Genomic DNA, 24,748 nt, shown 5'->3' with positions numbered 1-24,748 from the left:
GTAGTGTATGATATAGTAATCGCAAAAAAGCTAATGGCGTTTTTCATATATCTTTGGTTCAATAATTCAAAAATATACATTAGAAATAATGAATATGTATATGTATAAGTGTGTATGTATATATGTATGTGTGTACATATATATACATATGCGCGGATACAAATTTTAGTCGACAATTTTAAGATCAACCGATTAGAATTATTCAAAAAACGTTTGATTACTATTGATGGGGAAACGTGCTGATTGATTTTTGGTAAAGGCAGCTTTACCCATTTTGAAGATAGGTAGAAAAAAATGCAAAAAATAGCTATTCAGTTTTTGAGGGAGCAGATCATACGCTTTGAGTAATCCTGCAATATTTGCATTTTAATTAAACGGAATTAAAAATTGACTAAATTTTTGGGAAGGTATGTTCAGTGGTTTTGGAGATCCGGAAAAATATGCCATGTTTGCAATATTGTTTCATTAACATTCACCAATATAGGACCTAAATTAAAAATAAATATGAAACCAATATTCGAAACCAATAAAGGCCCAATGTTCAAAACCAATATAGGCTCAATATAGATAAATATTATTAACCTCAAATTTAAACATATTTAGCCCACATTCAAAAATATTATTTAATTTATATAACATTATTATAATAAATATAACATTATTTATTTAGTTAATAATGAAATTCCAAAAAATCTGAATAATAAACAATACATAAAGAGATGGGCTTATCATATCCGAAGCCGGATCGGTTAGGATTTGTCTCCACTTCAGAGAGGAGTTATATCCACTTAAAAACTCCACAACTCCGACAACTTTGAAACAAAATATTTGACACAAATGTGTTCTCTGAAAAAAACACTTTTTTCGACCCAAATCTTTGTATTAGTAAAAAATCTCAAGCAAATATCTGCACATGTTAATAGATTCAGTATCAGTTAAGGGAAGTCGGATATAACAAATCCAGTGAGACAACTTCACTCGGATTCACTCCGAAGAAGGAGTTGTATCGGAGTGATAAGTCCGGAGTGAGTTATCCATCTCTAGTACATAAATTGAAGGGCTAAAACAATTATTTAGGGAAGAAAGTTGGTTTATCAATTTTGCACTATGTTGCTGCTGCTAGTAATTAGTGGTTAGTATATTAAAATTATCAATAACTTCTTGAAACGTAAACGTTTGAAAATAAACAAATACAGTGCTTGTTATTATTAAAGGAATGAATTACATTTGAATTAAGTTGAATGAGGGAATTCAGACTCATTTTATTTAATGCAGTTCATACGTTTAACACCACTCATATTGTTGTGCGTACATATTTACACAATATAGTTTATAATGACGAAAAATAATGTAAAAAAATTATTTTTTTTCCAAACAATCTAATTATTATAGCATATTGAAAAAATGAATTTTTTGAATTGTGGACGTGTGCACAAGACAACGTTTGGGGACTTAGCTAGTATATGTATATAGGTATATAAGCACATAATTTACAGATACACATCTATAATTTCCTCCTGTATGTCATTACATCTATTTATCTATTCCGTAATGGTTCGCATTTTCCCTCGAGGCTGCGCTCTCAACTTGCAACTTGCAACGAGATCCTTCGACTGCACACGCGCTACTGGATTTCGCTGTCAATCAAACATTGGATGCATTCAGGAATTTAAATTAATAACACGCATATTGAGTTCAGAGTATCTGAAAATAAAGCAAAAAGCATTGAAACTGTGTACAAACTAAACGTCCAAAACCGTTTGTTCGTGCTTCATCGGTTTAATGTGAATTTTGCATTCGACGCGCTCTTGGAACGATTCAGAAATTATTTGATGGAGAGAGGAATTATCATCTAGGGAATAAGTGTGATGACATGTCTATATTATGTATATTAATAGATATATAAATTGTTAAATAGTTACGAGAATTATTGAATAGATATTAGGGTTTAAAGTTGACCATACGTCCCGGTGTGGCCGGGACAGTCTCGGATTTCCACCTTGTGTCCCGAGTTTTTTTAAAAGCAATCTTTCTCCCGGATTCAAATCTTTTGTCCCGGATAGTCCCGGGTTTTTGAAAAGTACAGATCTAAATTAGATTTTTACTCTTATTTAAATGACAACTACCCATCAAATATCTGAAAATGTTATTTACAGTTTTTATTTTTAACTTAACGAACTTTTATTTTTAATTTAACTTTTATAATTACACCATACCTTTGGCATTATCTTTCTGGCATTTACAATTTATAAATTACATTTTCTCTACATTATCATTCACTAATCATTTAAGTTCAAATTTTTAAGTCAATTAACATTTTGATTTTGAAATACCCAGCTTTTCCACTTCTTTCTTTATGATTACTATATTAACAAAAAATTAACAAAAAAATTGTGAATGAACTTCTTGACTGCCTGGAATAGGTGCTAGTTATTTTTAAATAATTATGAAAAAATTGAACAAAGTTTTATAATTAGGAAGCTGAAACGTTTTATAATTTGAAAGCTGAAAAACCATAGATCCAGAAATATAAGATAAAATATTACATATAGTCAAATAATAAAGTTCTTAGACAGTAATTCTATTTTTAAAACAATTACTGATTTAAAAAAGACAGATTAATTTTATTGCGTTCTTGAATAGTATTTGTTATTTTGAAACACCCCCCCTTTCCCTCCACCCCGAATTTGCTAAACAAAAAATTACGGTTTCGGTTTTGACTTGAAAAAATATGGTCACCTTAGGTTTATACAAAACCTGGCATATCAGAAAATTTCGTTTTTTTTACTTTTAAGAAGTAATTTATACAGAAAACCGTTTATAACCGATTAAGAATGCTTATAAGACATTTTTTTCGAATAATATGTAACAAAAAATCGTTTTTAAGATGAAGTTAAATTCTTAAATTATTCCTGCTTTTTGAATATCTTAGGAATCAATCTGGATGTGAAGTTTAGATTGTTCCTGGAATAATCGCTTGCATATTTAAAATCTACAAAACTAGAAATACTCTTTCTTAAACCGTGATTGCGATATAATTTCCTAAATTTTGAAATTATTTTTAAGACTAAGATCCTTAAATTGCAAACAAAGTGCGATTCTATTTCTCCTTTTTGAATATCTTCAGAACCAATCAGGATATCAAGTTGAGATTGTTTTATAATGTCAAATGTCAATTGCTTGCATATTGCATAGATTTTAAATCTACGACACTAGCAACAATTTTTTCCTTATCTTTGAGATAAAGGTAATTTCTTAAATTTGTAGATGAAGAACGATATAGTTCCTATTTTTTTAATATCTCAAGAACCAGTCAGGATATCAAGTTAAGATTATTTGAAAATATCAATCAATTGCATATAAATAGTCTACAACTCTAACAACAAAATTTCCTAAGCCATTTATGAAATAAAATTAAATTCTCAAATTCGCCGACGATGTGCGATTTTATTCCTCTTTTTTGAATATCTCGAGAACCAATCAGATTATCTAATTGAGATTGTTCCAGAATGTCCATCGCTGGCATATTCATAATCTACAACAATAACAGCAGAATTTCCTAGGCCATATGAAAAAAAAATTCTCAAATTTGCGAATAAAGTGCAATTCCTTTCTTTCTTTTTGAATACTTAGGAAACCAATCAGGATATCAACATCCTTATGTTTTGTACTATATATAATTTATAAGTAGTTCTTTAGGATACAGTTTTACAGAATAAAAGTTCTGCCATCTAGAACGTAGATACATATTTTGTAGACGATGTCAGAACCCATGTGCATTCTTTTTATTTTAAATTACACACACACATATATATATATATATATATATATATATACAGGAAATTAACTAAGTCAATCAAAATTTAGATTTTCCAAGTTTTTAAGCTGCGACTACAAATATTATCTATTGTTTATTCAGGGATTTCGGCGAAAACCTTTGCATTTGACTGCGAATTATAGAGAAACGGCTATGCCTATCATTACTTAAAGCTTACTTAGTAATTTTTATTATTGCTGTAGTTGTTTTTGAAAAAAAAAATGAGTAAGGTGAAATTTTATAAAAATATAATATTAAATTATTGTTTATTCATGCATATGCCTTTTCAAATTCTTTTTTTATTTATTTATATATATATATATATATATATATATATACATTATTTTCATATCTCAGTCAGGCAGAGTTGCCTGGTATGAGAAATTATGAAAAACAGTTTTCATACAATATATTATATAAAAAAAATTTCGGTGACAAATGGTTCAGAACTATATAAAACAAGGAAATCACGAAGGAAATAGAATTTTGTGGCAAAAACATAAACTTGTATTTTTGGAAAATGAATAAGACTACCTTAAGCTTAAAGTATTTCAAACCTAAAATTACCTTAAGCTTAAAGTTTAAATTATGTTATCCGAATTATCCGAATTTTCAATTGAACTCAAAATATATAACTTATCACACAATCATCCACATTATTAATAATCAAGTTAAATTATGCGGTAAAAAATATCTGCAGACATAAAGTAATTTTAATTTGGCACGTATAATTTTTTATTTACAATACAAATTTACGTGTGTTTATTTGTTGAAGGTGAGAATACACAATGTTGTCATCTTTGCAACAAAAAAATAAACATGTGAAATTAATTCTTAACTGACACATCATTATTACTAATAAACTGAGGGATATTGTTGCATTGATAAACACCTATATATATAAGAAATGTTGAACAAATATGCTATTAAGTTTTGATCTGTGAAATATTAAGTATTGACGAAAGAGTGCAAGTGATCAAAAAAAATTTTAAAAAATCATCAGTAAGTATAATTCTAAATAATCTGTGCTGCATACTATTCATAATTTAACGTATATTTTATTAAATTATATTAAATGAAAGTATATTTTGTAAAATGCATTTCAGTTTGTCATGTGATGAAAAAACGATTTTATTAGCTATTGATATTTTGTATTAGATTTATACATTATTTATTTTATTTAAAATCCTTACTATTTTTGCTCTTGTTTATTTTTAATATTGTTTTGAGTGATATATATTCAATTCCAGAATCTTATTAACAAAAATTATTGAATGGTAATTAATATGGAAGATAAATACGCCTGAATATATATTCTATACCACAATATAAATAATAATCATACCATATTATGTTAATAATTGCTATTTTTATGTCATTGAATAACCTGATTTTTTTTTTTATTTGTTATTTCAGTGTTCATAATGATCGCAATATTGATTTCAATTGTGATAGCAGAAAATAAAGATCTGAAAAATAGAAATGAATCTAAAAAAGAATATTACTACTATACTGATAAAATTCAGACAAATCCAGGACCAAGGCAACAACCTTTATATTTGCTTCTTCATACCCCCTATAGAAACAATGTTTTCATAGATAACGGACATCCGAGAATATTATTTGAATCAATTAAAAAATCTACACCACCAGATGCAAATTAAGAAAGAATTGTGGCATACCTAGCCTTTATACATTTTTACTAATTTAAAAAATTACTTATCATTATAGATTTGTCTACAAACAGCTATGTTGTATTGAAATGAAAATGTACTTTCGTAAAATAAAATAATCTACAACTTTACTGCGTTAAAATTTATTTGTTGCTTGAATAAAGTGGTAGCTAAGAAATGGAAAATTTTGCATTTATATTGTATTGTAAATAAATACATTATAAATAATACTATAAATGTTTGATAATTTCAAGTTTCAGCAATTATAGATATAAATAATTATTGTATGTATATATAATTGTAGTATGACTATTATATTTATTACAATAAATATATTGTGAATCTGCATGTACATAGACTGTTTTTGAATATTTTTGAACATTTTATATATATATATATATATATATATATATGGCGCTGGTGGGCCATATATTATCAATTAATTAATTCTTGAATGAAATCGCAATAATTTTATTTCAACTCGATAATGACTGTTTATTAATGTCTCAATTGATAAAGATGTTGATATTACATTAAATCAAATCTAAATTTCGTTCACGAGAAAACGCTCGTTGGCAAAAAACTCGATACAATATTTTCGATCGTTTTAAAAAGCGCGACAATAATATTCGATCGTATAAAAACAATCAGATCGTTATAGCTTGCTTGATGCCAGATCCGAATCAACGTAGCCCAATATAATTTAGTTTTATCATCAATTGACGTTATTCAACTGACATCTGTCATATGGTGTTCATTCCGCCATTGTCATCAATTGACGTCCTTCAACTTCATATGGTGTTCATTCCGCCATATAACTCCCCTTCAAAAGAAAAAGAGGTATCCGGTAAAAATAAATGAATTTGATTATTAAAATTTGAAGGAGACTTTTTTAGGCTTCATCTTTTCCAAAGGCACATTTCTCTAAGTTTATTGTAAGAGAATATTCCTGTAGCCTCTCAAAAACCAATTGAAGATGACGACGGTGCTCATTCATATCAGTCGACATTACCAGGATGTCGTCTATATAAATGAAAACAAAATTAAAATCTTGGAATATGTGATTGATAAACCTCTGGAATGTCTGGGCAGCGTTTTTGAGTCCAAATGGCATACGTAGATACTCGAAGAGTCCCCATGGTGTGATAATTGCAGTCTTTTGTATATCCTCTTCATGCATGGGTACTTGGTGGTAAGCTTTTTCTAAATCTATTGTAGAAAATACTTCTTTTTGATGAAGATTATTGAATACATCTTGTATTAATGGTGGAGGATACCTGTCGGGCAGCGTGTTTGCGTTCAGCCTCCTGTAGTCTCCACACATTCTAAATGTGCCATTCTTTTTGGGAACCATGTGAATAGGGCTTGCCCATGGACTGTTGGAAGGCCTCAAAATGCCCCTATTCAGGAGATCTTGTATCTCGGACCTGGCTGCAACAGCCTTTTCTCCGAAGATCTTCCTGAATCTGGAAGCTAATGGTGGACCTGTTGTGGTTATCCTGTGGGCAAAAAGAGATGATTTATTATTGGTGGTTACCTGTGGCTTTGTTATTGCGATGTATTGTGCCAGTAAATCCTTGAAGGGCTCTGCCGGGTTGACAGTGGAGATGTTAACTTGCTGTGCCTTGAGTACCTTTCCATCAGAGGTAAGGCCTGTAGTCGAATCAATCAATCTTCTACCCTTCAAGTCTATTAATAAATTGTAGTTGCTTAGGAAATCAGCTCCTATTATGGCTGTGGCTACATCGGCAACAACAAACTGCCAGCTAAAGCTTCTGCGTAAAGATAAATCCAGCTCCAGAGTTCTCTTTCCATACGTGGATATTCTGCTAGAGTTTGCTGCAAATAGAACTAACTCTTCCTTAGGATGACCATCGGCAAACTTCTGAGCTGGTAAAATGGATATAACTGATCCTGAATCTATAAGAAATTGGATTGCCGTCTTTCTGTCTGATATATGAAGACGGAGCTCAGAGCAGACAGAATTTACTTCACCGTCATGGCAAGCTCCACTTAATGACGGTGAAGTAAGTTTTTTGACTGGTTTAGAGATTTAAGGAGGCAGGGCTCTTCACACTTTGTGGCCTTCTCCCCATATCTGTAATGATAGTAGCAAACCGATCCACGTGAAGGTGTCCTGGACCTATGTCGAGAACCACTTCTAGAACTTGACTGATTGAGTTGTTCACTTCTTGATCTTGACTGGTTGAGTTGTGATTCTTGCTGATCATTTCTCTGTCTTTCAGTGTTCAACATTGCCTTTAGTTCCTTGATTTCCTGGACGCATGACATAAGAAGAGTTTCGTGGCGGTCCAGTCTCTGTTCTACTGAAGACTTGTGTGTTGTGGACATCACATGTGATGTGGGGCTACAGTGATCGACTAAAATATCGGCAACTTCCGCCAGGGCTTCCGGACCAAGATGGCGAGAAATTATTAATTGTGGCCGAATATGGTGTGGCAGGCGTTCTGACCACAATTTAATTATGATGTCTTCACTGACCTCTCCCTTAGCCAAATTCATCATTTCTCGTAGGAGCTGTGATGGTTTCTTCTCTCCTAGAGTTAAGTTTTTTAATAGCTTGTCAATTTGCTTACCTCTAGATTCAGACATTCTGCTTAATATAGTGTTTTTGATATATTCGTATTTGCCTGTCATTGGTGGATTACGGAGGACATCCTGGATGAGGCGCAGTGTCTCAAAGTCTAGGGCTTTGAGTACTGCTGTGTACTTAGTATTGTCACTCCTGATCCTAGCAGACTGAAACTCATGTTCAATAACTAAAAACCATAAGTCTGGAGAATCTCCATTGAATGGAGTGAGACGGTGATTGTTAAATGCTGCTGTATTATATTGATCAGCATAACTGTCATGTTCATGTTCAGAAACACGAGGACTGCTCGTGTTAAAGATCGCCTCGTGATCCAGATCGATCAGAGATCTGTTGAGCACTGTTTCGTCATTGATGGACGTAGATCGAGTCGACATGTTGATAAAAATTGGTATAATTTACCTTTATTAATGTACTTGTATTTGACAAGTGTTTTTCTTTCTCCGTCTGACGTCACCAATTATGGGTACTAAGACGTTGAGAATGTCTCTTGCTTAATGATTTCACTATCACGTCGGGGTCACCAATTATGGCGCTGGTGGGCCATATATTATCAATTAATTAATTCTTGAATGAAATCGCAATAATTTTATTTCAACTCGATAATGACTGTTTATTAATGTCTCAATTGATAAAGATGTTGATATAACATTAAATCAAATCTAAATTTCGTTCACGAGAAAACGCTCGTTGGCAAAAAACTCGATACAATATTTTCGATCGTTTTAAAAAGCGCGACAATAATATTCGATCGTATAAAAACAATCAGATCGTTATAGCTTGCTTGATGCCAGATCCGAATCAACGTAGCCCAATATAATTTAGTTTTATCATCAATTGACGTTATTCAACTGACATCTGTCATATGGTGTTCATTCCGCCATTGTCATCAATTGACGTCCTTCAACTTCATATGGTGTTCATTCCGCCATATATATATATATATATATATACTCTAAAACATATATATTCATATACACGCTATTGTTTTATCACTTTTGGAGTCAAAAGTTCAATTCCAAATTTCAGTAGTGTAACAAATGTATGAAAATTTACTTTAGCTTTACCTCAAGCAATATATTTTAAAACAACTCAACAAACTAAAGTAAGTGAATTTTTAATAAAAGTAAGTGAATTTTTAATAAAAGTAAGTGAAATTTTTGTGAATTTTTGTGCATTTCCTATAATTTTACTACATTATGTATTTCGGTGTTTCAGTGGTAAATAAATTGAAATTAGGCTTCGTTTTGCTTTCTGTATTTTTGATGATTTTCATGATCCAAGAAACTTATGCAAAAGATAATTTTGAACAAAAAGATGATATTCAAAATCGGCCCATAGTTATTAAATTGAAGGCCGCAATTGTTAGAGCTCCTGAGAGGAGAAAGCAATCATTCGTCATAAATGGACACGAAAGAAGATTATTTTAATGAAAAATAGTTATTTTGTAATTATGTTAAAAAAAATGATTTCGTGTATGTGTGTATTGTGTATTTGTTCTTTAGAGAACTAGAAATATAGTTTTATACAAAACCGTATTAATTTACAATATTTACAATATAAAATTATATCATTCATTGAAAGTTTTATTTGTAGCAATAAAACATCGATTCCGCTAATTTTATATTCCGACAAGTTTTAATATAATTAGGATGTGTATGAGTATATTTGCACAAGCAAATATTGCAATCATAAGATATAACATTATCAATGCTTGTGTCAATGAGTCAAATCAAACAATAACAACAACGCAATTGTAAAAATATAATTTACCAGACTAGTGACAAATTTGTGAAACAGAAAAGTGGAAAAATATTATTAAAATTGTCTACAATACTAAAAAAGTAAGTAGAAGTGCATAACCATAAAATATTTATTTATATATAAATTAGCAAAACTAAAAATTTTGTTTTAATTTTACTGTGCTATTTATTTAATTTAAGATAAGTTATAATTGTGACAACTAAATTTTTTTAAATCAAATGATTTTTATAAAACTAATAAAAATAGTGCAAATGATATAATAATAAATTTAGTCTAACAAATGCATCTACTTTCATAGCTATAACAGCTTTTTGCTCTCAATTTATTATGAGTGATTGCAGAAATTGATAAATATGATTTAAGGTTACATTAATCACACTAAATTATTTTAATTCTATTAATTAATTTTATAAAAAAGTTTACATACATACATATATGCACATAAAATATATTAATATTGTTTATATTCTCATATGATAGTTTCATCATGAACAATTCTGGTTCAGTTAATTTTTCCTATTTCTTTACCAGTGCTCTTATGTTATTACAATATAAAATTATGTATTTAGTTATATTTCATTTTTATTTATAGTACCTCTATAAATTTTATTTTTTTAGTACATCAGTGTTCATCGTTTGCATTTCACACAGTGTATAAAAATGTTAGAAAAAATCCAATATAATTAGTACCAATATATTACCAATTACTAATATTCTTCTGCATTCTCTAGAATAAGTTATAAATTTATTATTATTTTAGTGATGGGTAAATCTGGTTTGTGGTTTGTTTTAATCACAATACTTCTACTGGTCAATATGATTGAGAAATCTTATGGGATTGACAATGACCAGAAAAATAATATGCAAATATCTGGAAATGGAGCAAACCTCGGAATGCAAACTAATGCAATGAAACCATCTATGAGACTTTTTGTAGTTCCCGATAAAAAAGATACTTTGGTTGTAAATGGACATGAAAGGAAACTTTTTAAATGAACTTTATGATTATGTTCTTTATGTAAAGTTGTTTTGCCAATATGTAGAATGATTTGAGATGTACCAATTTTAACATTTCTATTGGGAGTATGACTCTGATTAACTTGATTTGTTTATGTATATTCTAGTTATTGTTCTAATTAAAATTTAGTGATGTACATATACTGAGTAGTAAAACCATGGATAAATTCAAGCAATTACTTTATATTATTTTTTTAAATACTATCGATAACAATTATTTAAAAATTTTCTTGTGTTTTCAAATGAATATGAAACATATACATAAAACATTTATGTATAACTATTACATATTTCATAAATTTTACAAATGGTTTTGAATGTGCTTATCTCTGGAAACGACTTAAACTTGCTTACATATTCATAATAATTTGATTGACATTGACACCAAATCAATGGCAAATTATTACCATATGTTACAAATTTAACTTATAACGTCTTAATATAATAATATAGTTCAGCTCAAAAGTATGTAAATTTACTTTGGTATATAATAATCATTAATTTCCTTTCTATACGTGAATTTGTATTATTGCAGTGATGTTTAAATGTGCTTTTTTCATAATAATTATTTCTTTAATTATACAAACAATGGAATCAAATCCAATTCAAATGTCAGAAATATGGGCAAACGAATTATCGATTCATTTACCAGTTGCACCAAAGCATTTAATCAAGCATATTCCTCAAGAAATATTCAAGAAAGAAGTTGATATTGATGAAATAAATGAAGAACTTTGATTTGTGAAACATTGAGAGAAACAACACACAAGAAATGTTTCTTAATATTATCAAATTATTTGAATTAATTTATTATTTTATTTTGATCAACAAAGCAAGAATACAATATATTATAAATTATTATCAAGTATCAAAATTGGTAATATTATCTAGATTATAATAATTTATTTTATAATAAATCACATTTATCAAAAATTATATTTTAACTTAATTTATATCTTAGAATATCAATTTCTATTATTCAACTTAAAGAAAATTTCAAAATATATTCTTAATTTGAATAAAAATTATCCTGAATAACTGGAACTACTGGCGTAGGAACTGGCATATGATCCACTGGAACTTGATGAGAAGCTTCCTGGATGACCTATTTAATTTATTAAAAATATAATCATTTAAATGGTGCAATTTTAAATAAATTATTTAATATTACAAGATCTACTTTGTAATGATAGAATCAATATCATCATTGTGAAAAAGTGTAAAACTCAAATTATGAGTTTATTTCAGTAATTTTATGTGCAATTTTTGTTGATTCCAGTTTTTCAGTTAATTCTAATATTTTATTCAATTTTTTTTTTGTATTTACTTATAATTAAATTTCTTATTTTTATATAATATTTTAAAAAGATAGATACATTTACTCTTGTTTTGAAAAATCGATACAGTTGTTAAAATGTTCAACTTATGTTCTTTTATTATTAACTTCCCGTAGTGCAAGTTATAGTAATTTCAAAAAAATAGAAAATGAATTTTTTTTTATATCTTCACGTTTTAAAACATTTTGAACATTTTGGCATACCTTAGAAAAAATTGATGTATGTGTGTGTATACGTGTGTGTGCGTGTATGTGTGTGTGTTCGGATACAAATTTTCGTGTGTGTGTTCGGATACAAATTTGAATAATTCAAAAAACATTCGATTCGTATTGATAAGGAAACGTGCTGATTAGTTTTTGGCAAAGGCAGGTCTAGCCGTTCCGAATATATGGGGCAAAAAGTGCCAAAAACCGTAACTCAGTTTTTAAGAGAACGGAGCGTTCGATTTGAATAATTCAAAAAACATTTTACTTGATCAAATAAACCGATCAAATTTTCATGAAGGTAGGTCTGGCGGTTTCGGAGATCTAGTAAAAAAAGTAAAAAAACGCCATCTGGCGGTCAAAATGATCATTAGACATATGCACATCAAATTATCAGATATTTTATAGAGATTTTAACAATATACATTTTGTTTACATTCCTATGGGTTCCGTACCAATGCTCATCCGTTAGACGGCGACGCCTTCGATATTTTATCTCTATGCAGTTAAAGCACTACGATTGCTTTGAAAAAATGCTCTGAATTTCCAAAATATTTCAAAATAAATTTTTCTTCAACAATTCTTTCTTTTTCAAAAAAAAGTAAATTTTTGTCAAAAATTTATAGTTTCTCAGAAATCTAATTTATACAAAGTAAACTTTTGTCAAAAATGTTAATCTTTTTAAAAAAAAATAATTTTTGGTACGGGAAGTTCCAGCAATTTGCCTTAAGGCACGATGCTATGCGACCCACTAGTTATTTTCTAATTATTGTGAATAATAGTGATAATAAAAACAATTCTCCTGATATTATTAAAACTTAATTGATCTAATTCATTTAAGTTAATTACCTCCTTTAATTCCTGCACCACCATGTAGGCCTCCAAATCCAACACCAGACCCACTGCCTGCAAGACTTCCTGCTGAAGAATAAGCTCCAGAAAAGGCACCACTGCTACTTCCGGCTGTTTAATATAAATTAAATAAAATTTAAACAAAACTATAATATGTTTCAAATACAAAAGATGAAAAATAATAAAGAATTTTGATAAATTCTTGTTACAGTTACATATATAACTTACCTCCTCCATAACCCGAAGGGCCACCTCCAAATCCTATCGTTCCAGGTCCACCTGAACCTCCAGCTCCAACATAAGGCGATCCGCCTGCACCACTTCCTGCGAAATTTGATGTGGATTCTTGTGAGTTTATGTCAGGATATTGATTTATGCCATTAAATGGTAAGTGTACAGAATCAGTATATAAATTAGAATTATCATTATTTTCATTATTTTGTGAATTATATTGTGGTGCTTCATTCGGTGCAGAAAATGTTTGTGGTTGCACATTGGATGGATTTATAAAGTCTGGAAATAAATTTGGGGCTCCATGTAACTGAGCTAAGTTTGATAATATGTTTGCCCCCCCAAAGGAGGTTTTTAATGCAGCAGCAGCAGCTTCTGCAGCAGGATTGTTTAAGGCAAATTGATTGAAAGGAAATACTGGGGGAGTAAAATTGTTAAATGCATTTTGGAATGGATTTACAAAGAAGTTATTTGGAAAACCAAAATTTGTAAATGGATTATTAGGAATTTGTGTACCCAAATTCTGTTGGTTCGTGTTTTCAAACGGTATGTTCGTTGTAAAACTCTGCGATGGCTGAGAGTTTTGGTCTGATTGTACAAATTGATTTGTATTCATATTTTCGGGTTCCTGATGTTTTATGTATGATTCTGGTTTATCCTGATAAATATCATCTTGGTTTGAGTTATTTGTCAAAATAGGATCTACAAGTGGTTTTCCTTCATTACAATTATGTTGACAAAGGTTATTTTTTACATGACCATTTATATTTTCAGCAAATCTATTAGAAAGGATTGGTACATCCACTTTGCTAGTCTCCTCAGGAGTCATGTTTTTATCATTATTTTTATTTTCTGATTTATAATCATCTGACAAATTATTTTGCGGTATTGCATCATTTTGATCAGAAATTTGTTCTAATTTATTTGGAGCAGTTTCGAAAATTGGTGCGTCCATAGTCGCCATGGGGTTAATATTATCATTATTTTTTATTTTATTTTTAGGTTTCAAATTTGGATTTTGTTTGAAAATAGGATGCGATTCCTGTAACACAACTACTGGAATGTATTCCATGAAATTTTTGTGTTTTATATTTTCTTGCTTTGGTAAACTTTCTGCATGTTTTGGCGTATTGTTACTAGTTATTGAATCTGTAGTTATAACATGTTTATCTTTATTATAATCTGAAGTTGTGGTAGAACCGGTAGTCATTTTAATTTCATATGGGTTAGTGGTATATGGATCAATCGAAGTAGTTAAATATTGATCTGTGGTTATTTCAGTTGTGAATAATGTCTTACTATCTGTAGAATCTTTATGATTTGTTTCTGTTGGAACAGTTGTTTTATCATCTGAAACAAATGATGATATTTCGACATTAGTGTCATCATTTTTATCTCTCTCATTAGAGTGTAAATGAGTATTATTTAGAATACTTGAAGATGTAGTTTGAACCATAGTTGATGGCATTTTATCGTCATGAATATAGCTTTCAGTCGTAACCTTTATGTTCTTTTCTGGATTAGACATCGTGTTTGCATTTGTTGTCATCGTTGATAAATCTGTAAACGTTACTGGATTATCTAATTTTGATACTGTAATTACATTAGTTGTCATTGTTGATGAGTCTATAATAGTCATTGGATTATTGGCAGTTTTTGGAACTGTATTCAGATCCATTATAATGTTCGATGAATCGGTATGAGCATCTCTGACAAGTTCTGGCATTGAATTTATATTTGTTTTCATTGTCGATGGTTCTATAGAAGTAATTGGATCGCCAGCTTTTAATTCTATATCTACATTTGTTGTCATAATTATTGGATCCGCAGAAGCATTCGGATTATCAACAGGTTCAGACACTGCATTTGCCTTTGTGGTGTTTACTGACAAATTTATTGGTGTAGTTACATCGTCGACAATGCTTGCTGTATTCAAATGCATACTCATTGTTGAAGATTCTAGTGGGATAGTTATCTCAAATACAGTTTCTGATGACTTATTTGAATTCATCGACGTTGTTGAAGTGTCCAAGGAAATAATTGAATCATTGCCACTTTTTGATGCTAGATTCACATTTGATGTTCTTGTTGCTGAATCCGTAAAACCCATCGTATTATCTACCATTTCAGATTCTGTATTTACATTCATTTTGATTGTTGGTGAAATGTCGTCAGTATTTGTGGTGGTTGATATGCTGTTAGGAGTAGGCGTCATTGTATCAACTTTAATATAAGCTGTTCCATCGAGATATACTGAATTCATTGTAACATTGTTATCAATATGTATTTCGTTTATAGAGTCATTCAATTTAGCTAATGTAGGATCCAAATGATTGTTCTTAGAATCTTCATTAAATCTTGACTTTATTATATCATGGGCGGTTTGATCACTGATAGGTAATTGTTCAACTTTTGAATTATCTGCAATAACAGATTTTTCTATAAGTAATTATTTTAATATAATTTCTACCAGAATCTATAGAATACTACAGAAGGAACTATGTGATATCCACGCGCACCCATTACAATATGGTTTTATTGCAACGCTCTTTTATAATGAATTTGTCAGGTTTCTTGTTAATTAGTATCCAAATTCTACCACCTTATTCCAAGAATTTTTTGTTTCTACTCCAACATTATTTGCACATTTCTACAATATTAATTATTTATAAGTTGATACTGATATTACCACTTATCGATCCTGGTTCATCTTCTACATTACTGTTTGTATAATCTTTTACTAAGTGACTTCTTACACATGAATTTTGATTGCAAATTGAATTATTTAATGCAGATTGTTTCGTCGTTGCTACTGGGGCGATAGAATTGTGTTCAATGCTTTGAGCATTTTTTATTTTTATATTTTCTTCTTGCAATTTATATACCATACTTTGTTCAGTAGGTAATTGTAATTTTTTTCTAGTAGCAATAGCTCTTGAATGCCCACGATGCTTTAATGAATTTCGTTTTCGCGCATTTAAATTAGGATCTGCTTTAAATACAAAAATTGGACTATCTTTGCCTAAACGATGCGAACCTAAATCATCAATTTTTGGTGATTTTTGAACCTTGAAAAAATGAACTTAAATCTAAATAAATATTGCATACTTATTTACCGTAAGAAGGTTTTCCTGATCCAAGGTGTCCAGGTGATGAACCACTTCCGGAATAAGATCCTGCACTGCTAACTACATAAATACTTCATTTGAAACATTTTTCAATGTATTTATAATTAAACATAATTAATTATATTTAATTATATTCTAACAATTATAATTAGTATATAAACATAATATCACGTTTTGCAAGCTTTTTTCGGGTCATAAACTAAACATTTTTGTAATTTGCTTTACTAAATCAATATATAGTGAACAAGAGAAGAATTTACGTCGCGTAATATACCTGCTCCTCCTAGCAAGCCTAACACACCTGGACTGCCACCAAATCCTCCAGTATAATGAGTTCCTTTTCCACCATTTGTGCAACCAGTCATACAGCCTACACCAGCGGGAGCTTTTTGTCCACTTCCGCCAGCTAAAAATCCACGTTATTTCTCTATATTTAATTTCACAAAAAATATCTATACTATAATTTTAAAAATATATACCGCCAGGGCTGTACGGTGATCCAACACCGCCAACTCCTACACCGCCGACGCCTGCACCGCCCACTCCAGATCCAGAACCGGAATAAGCCCCAGCTCCTACAGAAGTAAAATCATATTTAAATGAAATAATGTTTCGCCTATAGTCCTGTAAACTGTAGGTACCTGCTCCAACACTTGATCCTTGTTGCGGTTGATTACCTAAAACGCCCGGACTACCGCCAAATCCTCCAGTATAATGCGTACCGCTACCATGTGGGCTGGATGCAGGACCACTCGAACCTGGATGACTTCCGTATGATGGACTTGAGTGTAAACTAGAACCAGGGCCACTCAAACTTGAACCACCTCCAAACGTTGGGCCACTTGAACCGGGTCCACTTCCATATGATGGGCCTGCATGTGAACCAGATCCAGTACCACTAAATCCAGGTTTACCTCCAAATCCAGGTTTGCCAGAACTTCCTGGTCCATAGGTTGGTCCAGAAGCTGTATTTACCGGTAGTCCGCCCGTTCCTGGATGTTTCATTATATACGATCCTGAGCCGCCTGTTGACCCGGCGCCGGAACCAGTTGAACCTGATCCATATTTGGAGTCATAGTCATAATCATTATCATCAGAGCAGTCATCTTCTTCTTCGCACTTTGGTTTGTTCGAACTTCCATATCCTGGTTTGCCTCCTGAAGTAAGAATATTGAAATCTGTTAAATTTGCATGAAATATTATAGGTTTACAATTATTAAAATAATTTAATAATGAATTTTCATTAAAAATTAATAATCAATAAGAAATCAATAGTAAAATTTTGCTTTGAAGCGACTTGCAAGAACTTTTCGATACTACTTGATCAATAAAAAGTGAAATTTTGCTTATCATATGCTTCTTGTTTTCTTTTTTTTTCAAAAATACAGTTACAATCTATTCAATGCGATTTTCATTGCAAATTTATGATATATTTAATTATATTAATTAATGTGCACTAATTTGCGTTTTCATATCCTCTATAAAAACTATATTTTATATAGTTCTGATCATAATTCCAAACGCTATTGAAATTTCATAATTCAACTAGTTTCTAAGGGCCTCTAATATTGTAGTATGTTATCAAGATGATGTTAAATACTTGAATTGTCGAGAAAACATAAAACTTACAAAAGTTGAATTTTCTATCAGAAGTATACATTTCTCAGGTTGATAAAATTTATTTTCATATGACATTTATATTGATATTTCAAGAAATTACCACTTCCAGGTCCAAAACCTGGGCTTCCAAAACCGCTTCCACCATGTCCTGGTTTTCCGGGAGTGCCTGGTCCTGAACCATAACCTGGAGAACCTGGTGCACCTGGGGCTCCAGGGCCACTTGCTCCATACCCTGGTTTTCCTGAGCTTGGACTACCGGGACCGGATCCGTAACCTGGGCTGCTTGGAATACCTGAAAATCGAATAGTTTTTATATAATTATCATAGAAAAGATCCCGGTTTGGTAAAAATACTAAAATTAAAAAACGCTATTGAAATTTCATAATTCAACTAGTTTCTATGGGTCGCTCATATTGTATTATATTATTAAAATGATGTTAAAGACTTGAATCGTCGAGATAGTAAGTAAGTTGGTTTTTCTATCAGAAGTATACATTTCTAAGGTGGATAAATTTATTTTCGTGTGACTTTTATATTTATATTCCAAGAAATTACCACTTCCAGGTCCAAAACCTGGGCTTCCAAAACCGCTTCCACCAGGTCCTGGTTTTCCTGGAGTGCCTGGTCCTGAGCCGTACCCTGGAGAACCTGGTGCACCTGGAGCTCCAGGACTACTTGCTCCATACCCTGGTTTTCCTGGGCTTGGACTACCGGGACCGGATCCGTAACTTGGGCTGCTTGGAATACCTGAAAATTGATTAGTTTTTATATAATTATCATAGAAAAGATCCCGGTTTGGTAAATACACTAAAATTGAAGTTAGGATTCCGTTTTTAAAAATATATATGTCTATTATTTACCACCGAAACCTGGACTTCCAGGACTGCTGCCTACGTATCCAGGTTTTCCGGAGCTTGGAAAACCTGGGCTGGAACCATATGTTGGACTACCCGAAGCACCTAATAAATTATCAGAAGTAAGAGTATATGTATTGAGTAACATTTATATAAAAATTTAAAATAATATTTTTTTATAAATTTCAGTATGCTATGACTTTTACATTCATACATAAATCATATAATTTCTTACCTCCAAATGCTCCGCTACCTGCAGTAGCACTAGAAAATGCACCAGAACCAGCTGAAGATCCTCCTTGTACTAGAGGATATTTTCCGCCTCCACCGGTTCCTCCTGGGCCAAATATACCGGCCCCAGTTCCAGGTTTTGGACCGGTGCCAGTGAAAGAATTATAGCCGGGACCACTGGGGCTGCTTGGACTAGAACCGTGGGGACCGCCATAACCGCCAATACTTCCCGGACTACCTGAAGTACCAGGAATACCTGGGCTGCCATAACTACCGGGAATGCTTGGAGTACCCGAGTAACCTGGGCTTCCTGAATAACCACCGGAGCCTGGGCCACCGGGTACGCCTGGGCCTCCGGGTACGCCTGGGCCTCCGGGTACGCCTGGGCCTCCGGGTACGCCTGGGCCTCCGGGTACGCCTGGTCCTCCGGGTACGCCTGGGCCTCCGGGTACGCCCGGACCTCCGGGTATGCCAGGGCCTACGGGACCGACGGGAACGCCGGGACCTCCGTGTACGCCAGGACCACCGTGTAATCCAGGGCTACCGTTACCGCCGGGACCAATGGGAACTCCAGGGCCACCATGAACGCCTGGACCTCCATAACTTCCCGAGGAGCCGGGACCACTTGGGCTATGGCCACCATAAGTACCTGGTGTACCAAATGCACCTGGAGTTCCGTAACTGCCTGGACTCGGCTTTGAGCCACTACCATAGCTTGGTAATGATCCAAAAGTTCCACCTATGCTACCTGTAACATAAATTACAGTAATTTTAATATAAGTAGAATTATTAATTCTATGGTTTGCAATATTCAAATATGTAGCAAATAAATTAACCTGCGGAACTACCGGCAATACTGCCGGCTCCCGATCCTGCACCCACATGAGTTCCTGGTTTTTGCTGAGACCCAAGCACACCGGGGCTTCCGTTAAAACCTCCAGTATAATGGGTCCCAACACCATCATTGCTACAGCCAGTTGTGCAACCTGCACCAGGGCCTGCTGAACCGCTTCCCACACCTGCATAAAATCACAATGGGTAAAAATTATTTTGTGATATCGATTAATTTTTAAAATTGTTTTCAATATATATTGTAACTAACCTGGTCCATAACTACCCGATCCACTAGTACCACCAGAGCCGGAGTAAGAACCTGCACCTGAACCTGCTCCTGCTCCTGCTCCTGCATATTTTATAATACAGTTTTTCATTACGCTAACTCTCTATTTTATAATAACTGTTTCAGAATTTTGTTTCATATTTGGTTTACAAGTTAAGCTTATTGATCATAGTCAGCATATTTAGAAGAAACAACGTTTTGAATTACCTAATCCAGCGTGTGTGCCTGGTTTTCCTTGATTTCCTAAGACGCCAGGACTACCTCCGAATCCACCAGTATAGTGGGTACCAGTTTTGCCGTTTGAACAACCCTTTGTACAACCTGCAGAAAATGAATGGATTTACATGAATTGCAACTAGTTTGACATACAGTGGTAAGTTGCTTAGTATAAATACATGATAATGAAGCAATTTTACTAACTACATACAATATTAAAAGCTTGCAAAACGTAGATATTATGTTATATCAGATTTACTAAGATACAAATTTATCAAACACCAAAACTGGGTTATTTTAATCACTACACTACATAAAGACATACAAAGTAATAAGGTGAATATGAAATAGAATAATTAATCTAACTACGTAGGATAATATTAGTTCTACAGCTACAGTGTGATATTTTTCATGATGACAATAATTGTACCTGCCCCGCCTGGTGCTCCTCCTGCACCACCTAGAAAAAAGAATAGATCTCATTAAATTAAATTTATTATGATAAAATAATACGTACGTATTAGTTTCGACAAAGATTACACATTGTTATTAATAATGTGCACGGAAATAATATCTGGAGTGCTAATCGAGTTTTAAATCTGTAAAGTTTATGAAATGTACCTTTCGACCCGTAGCTTGACCCGATTGGAATGACGTTATTTATATAACCAGGGCGATTACCGGCTCCTACAAATTACATTCTTTTAAAAAATATTTCGACAGGAATATTTAAATTATACTATCAAATAAATTGAATAGTGAACTAATGGAACAATTCTCGGAAGACATCTTATAGCAAGGTCACGCTTATTTTGTTTAAAATGTTATGAGTGTAAAAGATATACTCCGTGACCTGTTTTACCATATATGACTTTAAAAATTAAACATTGAGCATTTAAAAATTAAAGTATTTTGTTGCATCTATCAATAGAGTATGCGTAAAGTTGAACTAATGTTAAATATAAGCGATTTAGAGGTCACTTCTTAGCCATTGACAGTATAAATATGTAAATTAACGCTTATATAAACACAATAGGAATAGATTTTGGATACTACCAAAAAATAAGATATACCACAAAATAGGTCAACGAGAATACCAAGAGAGACTGATTACATAACATAGGTATGCTAACGGAGAATAAGCTTATAAGTAGATCATATGCTACAAGTGCTTTACTGTTAAGATTAACCGTTGGTAAGCAACTAATTAGTAAAGTGCGCAAAAGTATCAAAGATATTTAATTCTGGTGCAGATGCTTGGTAAGTTATAAATTCTTTGTAGCAATACCTCCTGACCCGTAGCTTGGTCCAATAGGTATGACGTTACTTATATAACCAGGTCGACCGGATCCTATAAAATTCAAAATGCTTAACAAATAATAACGGATAATCTTAAACAATCAGGAATAAACGTGCATATCTGAATAGATCTTACTTCTATGAAACCTACTATTCCACTATTATCCTCGACCAATAAAATTAATTAATATTACAGCACTTACCATATCCTGGTCCTCCAAATACTCCGCTTCCAGATGGGCCTGAGTAGGCTCCTGCACCTATGCTGTTGTAGGAACCACTTCCATCGCCGCTGAAAGCACCACTTCCCGCCAAGGAACCACTGCTCGCAAAGGAACCACTGCCGGCAAAGGAACCACTACTTGCGAATGAGCTTGCACTACCTGGTAAATGATAATAATATTAGTTTTATTATAATTCTAATTATTTTTAATATGTCATGAATAAATTATTGTTCTTATATTAATTTTTGGATTGAATTGTAGCCGAAGTATTTGAAAAGTTTTTCGCCAACATAGACATAGCATGGATTATTGATATTGGCCTTAAATTGATTTCACATGGCTATTTTTTATAATATTAAATCAATCTTCATCATTGACATAATCTTATTTATGTATAACTTTTTTTCTAACATCAATATTTTTTTTGTTCTCTATTTTATCTACAACTCTCCAGTTGAGGAGTATATACTATTAGTATCGATAATTGATACTAATTATTAATTAATCAAATTTATAATAAATTAAAATTATTTATTATATTTATAACTTGTAATGGTCGTACTAATTTATGTTTATTACTTACTTACGCAAATATATTTACTAATTTATTAAATATAATTGAATTTTTTGTTTAATGTGATATAGTATCATAAAAATTTAAAAATCTTATAGTAGCAAAAGCAATTTAATATGCAATCATATATCTGCAGAATTAAACGTTTGGACAATTTAAATATGGACCCTTAGCATTTATAAAGTTATAACTTTTAATAGCTATTAAAGTATTTTTAAATATTAAAGGAAAAATATAGGGTAAAATAATATTATTGCTAGGTCGTCCAAATATATAATAATTGAAATAATTGAAAATATTATAACAAATTAATCTTTCAATATAATACATAAAAAATATTATTGAAGTTTAATTCAATAAAAAAACATTTATGGTCTATCTTTCAAAGAACGTGAGGCAAATTAAAAACCGAAAAACTAAAATAAAAATTTTAGATAAAAAAATATAATTTTTTTGGGGTCGGTTTTTTTTCTAATTATTTATTAGAAATGTAATCATATAACCACATTGTAAAAATTAAAAAAAATATTAATATTATATTTATATCCTGATTCTATTTTGGGGTAGGACTCCAAATAATTATTCCAAACACCAAAATTTATAGAAAAATACGAGTAAATCATAATATTGAAGGTCGGTTACATACTTCGGGACAAAATTAAAATATTGTATAAATTATTTTCTTTATAATTCCAAAATATATTAGAAACACTAACCTTGATTTAAATTCAAAAAAGTTAGCCCTTCACTAAAAAATTTAGCAAATCTAATTTTTTCGTTAATAGAAGTCTATCTTAAAAATATTAAATATTTAATACTTGTTTATAAATAAGTTTACCTTAGCTTTGTAATACAGAAATAAATCGTAAAACTACCATTTATTCATAAGTATATAATTAAATAAATAAGAGCAGTAATTTTTAAATAAATATATAATTTTATTATTTCAGGGCTGAGCTTTACCTATAGTATAGTAAGATAAGACCTATAGTATAGTCTTTTACCATATATGGCCTAATATAAACAGAAAATATTATTTTATATACAAAAAATATTTATTGATTTTTTACTTAATAATGTAATTGATTATGTTTAAATATAAATATGAAGATTTAATAAGAAATTTAAAAAACTAGTAGAATCTTCAACATTTTAAATATTTAAACGGTTTACTGTATAGTGTAATTAAGATTATTGGATATTTACTCAAGTTTATAATTGCATTTATAAAATAAATTATTAAATAATTTTTAACAAAATTGGATAGTTAAACTGGCAAAAATAATTAATTTGTTATAATATTTTTCCTAAACACTATTAGCATAGTAAGTTTTTATTTGGTATATAATTTCTAAAATCTTACTTCCTGAATAAGATCCTGTTTTTACACCATAACTGTGCACATCATTCACTATCAACAATCCCAAAAACAAAATATTTTTTATGTGAACCATTATAATAATATATTAAATTGCATTCCTACTATATTCACAAATAATAAATATAGCAACTTTCGTCACTTTAGCCTTTATTTCGTATGCAGTTCACAATATTTTACAGCTCATTTAAGAATAGTTGAGATGCAAAAAACGTTTCTAATAGCTAAGCACTTATTTTTAAACAAATCTCGTATTCGTCATCGTGTATTTTTATCATAAGCATTATATAAGAATATAATTAATACTGTCCATGTTTCTCAAAGTGAACGGGTTTTATAGAGAAGACCCCACCTTGAATTGATTTGCTTGATTTTATAATTTTGTCCAAGATGAGCTAGGATGTTGATTGTAAGTTCGATTCAAGATTAACATCTTGGGAATTTAGAAGAAAAAATCAGCATCATTCTAGGAACGTCAGCCACTATACTTTTTTTAATTTTACATCCTGCTATTGATTGTTCTGAGAAAGAATTAACGAATATGTTTGTAATTAAATATACAAAATCGATAATAAAAGACTATTATAGATCGATTTATT

At 31.2% G+C, this 24,748-nt stretch overlaps 1 protein-coding gene and 1 long non-coding RNA gene across 2 annotated transcripts; both read right to left on the bottom strand.

Moving 5' to 3' along the window:
• Window positions 1-13,279: 13,279 nt before the first annotated feature.
• Window positions 13,280-16,695, bottom strand: LOC113374021. Its single transcript, XR_003366928.1, has 3 exons — window positions 16,622-16,695; window positions 13,503-13,598; window positions 13,280-13,385 (listed from the first exon to the last, which is right to left on the bottom strand). It is a non-coding gene; the product is annotated as an uncharacterized LOC113374021 (long non-coding RNA).
• A 162-nt stretch (window positions 16,696-16,857) lies between these two features.
• On the bottom strand, window positions 16,858-24,263 carry LOC113373683 (collagen alpha-1(I) chain-like). The gene is made up of 16 exons (XM_026613964.1): window positions 24,135-24,263; window positions 22,177-22,356; window positions 21,963-22,025; window positions 21,296-21,361; window positions 21,105-21,134; window positions 20,666-20,779; window positions 20,441-20,521; window positions 20,175-20,357; window positions 19,520-20,086; window positions 19,343-19,486; window positions 19,114-19,212; window positions 18,809-19,000; window positions 18,354-18,545; window positions 17,275-17,790; window positions 17,113-17,208; window positions 16,858-17,039 (listed from the first exon to the last, which is right to left on the bottom strand). The coding sequence occupies exons 1-16, from the start codon at window positions 24,223-24,225 to the stop codon at window positions 16,858-16,860; spliced, it is 2,796 nt and encodes a 931-aa protein (XP_026469749.1). The 5' UTR covers window positions 24,226-24,263.
• Window positions 24,264-24,748: the final 485 nt, after the last annotated feature.

The sequence above is a fragment of the Ctenocephalides felis genome, unplaced genomic scaffold, assembly GCF_003426905.1.
Source record: "Ctenocephalides felis isolate EL2017-DRISC unplaced genomic scaffold, ASM342690v1 CF-g0.4_SCAFFOLD_01604, whole genome shotgun sequence".
Taxonomy (NCBI): domain Eukaryota; kingdom Metazoa; phylum Arthropoda; class Insecta; order Siphonaptera; family Pulicidae; genus Ctenocephalides; species Ctenocephalides felis.
Note: the sequence above shows the minus strand (reverse complement) of the source record. Positions and strands in the feature narration are given on the sequence as shown.

Excerpts from the sequence above, each read along its gene's own strand:
- LOC113373683 (XM_026613964.1), bottom strand. The coding sequence starts at position 24,225 with ATGGTTCACATAAAAAATATTTTGTTTTTGGGATTGTTGATAGTGAAT. Across the intron at positions 19,487-19,519 it reads CGGTTCTAGTCCAAGCAGCC|CCGGTCCAAAACCTGGAACT; the intron begins CCAGTGGTCCCG and ends CTTTCACTGGCA. Across the intron at positions 17,209-17,274 it reads AGGATCAAGTGTTGGAGCAG|GAGCTGGGGCTTATTCCGGT; the intron begins GTACCTACAGTT and ends TTACTTCTGTAG.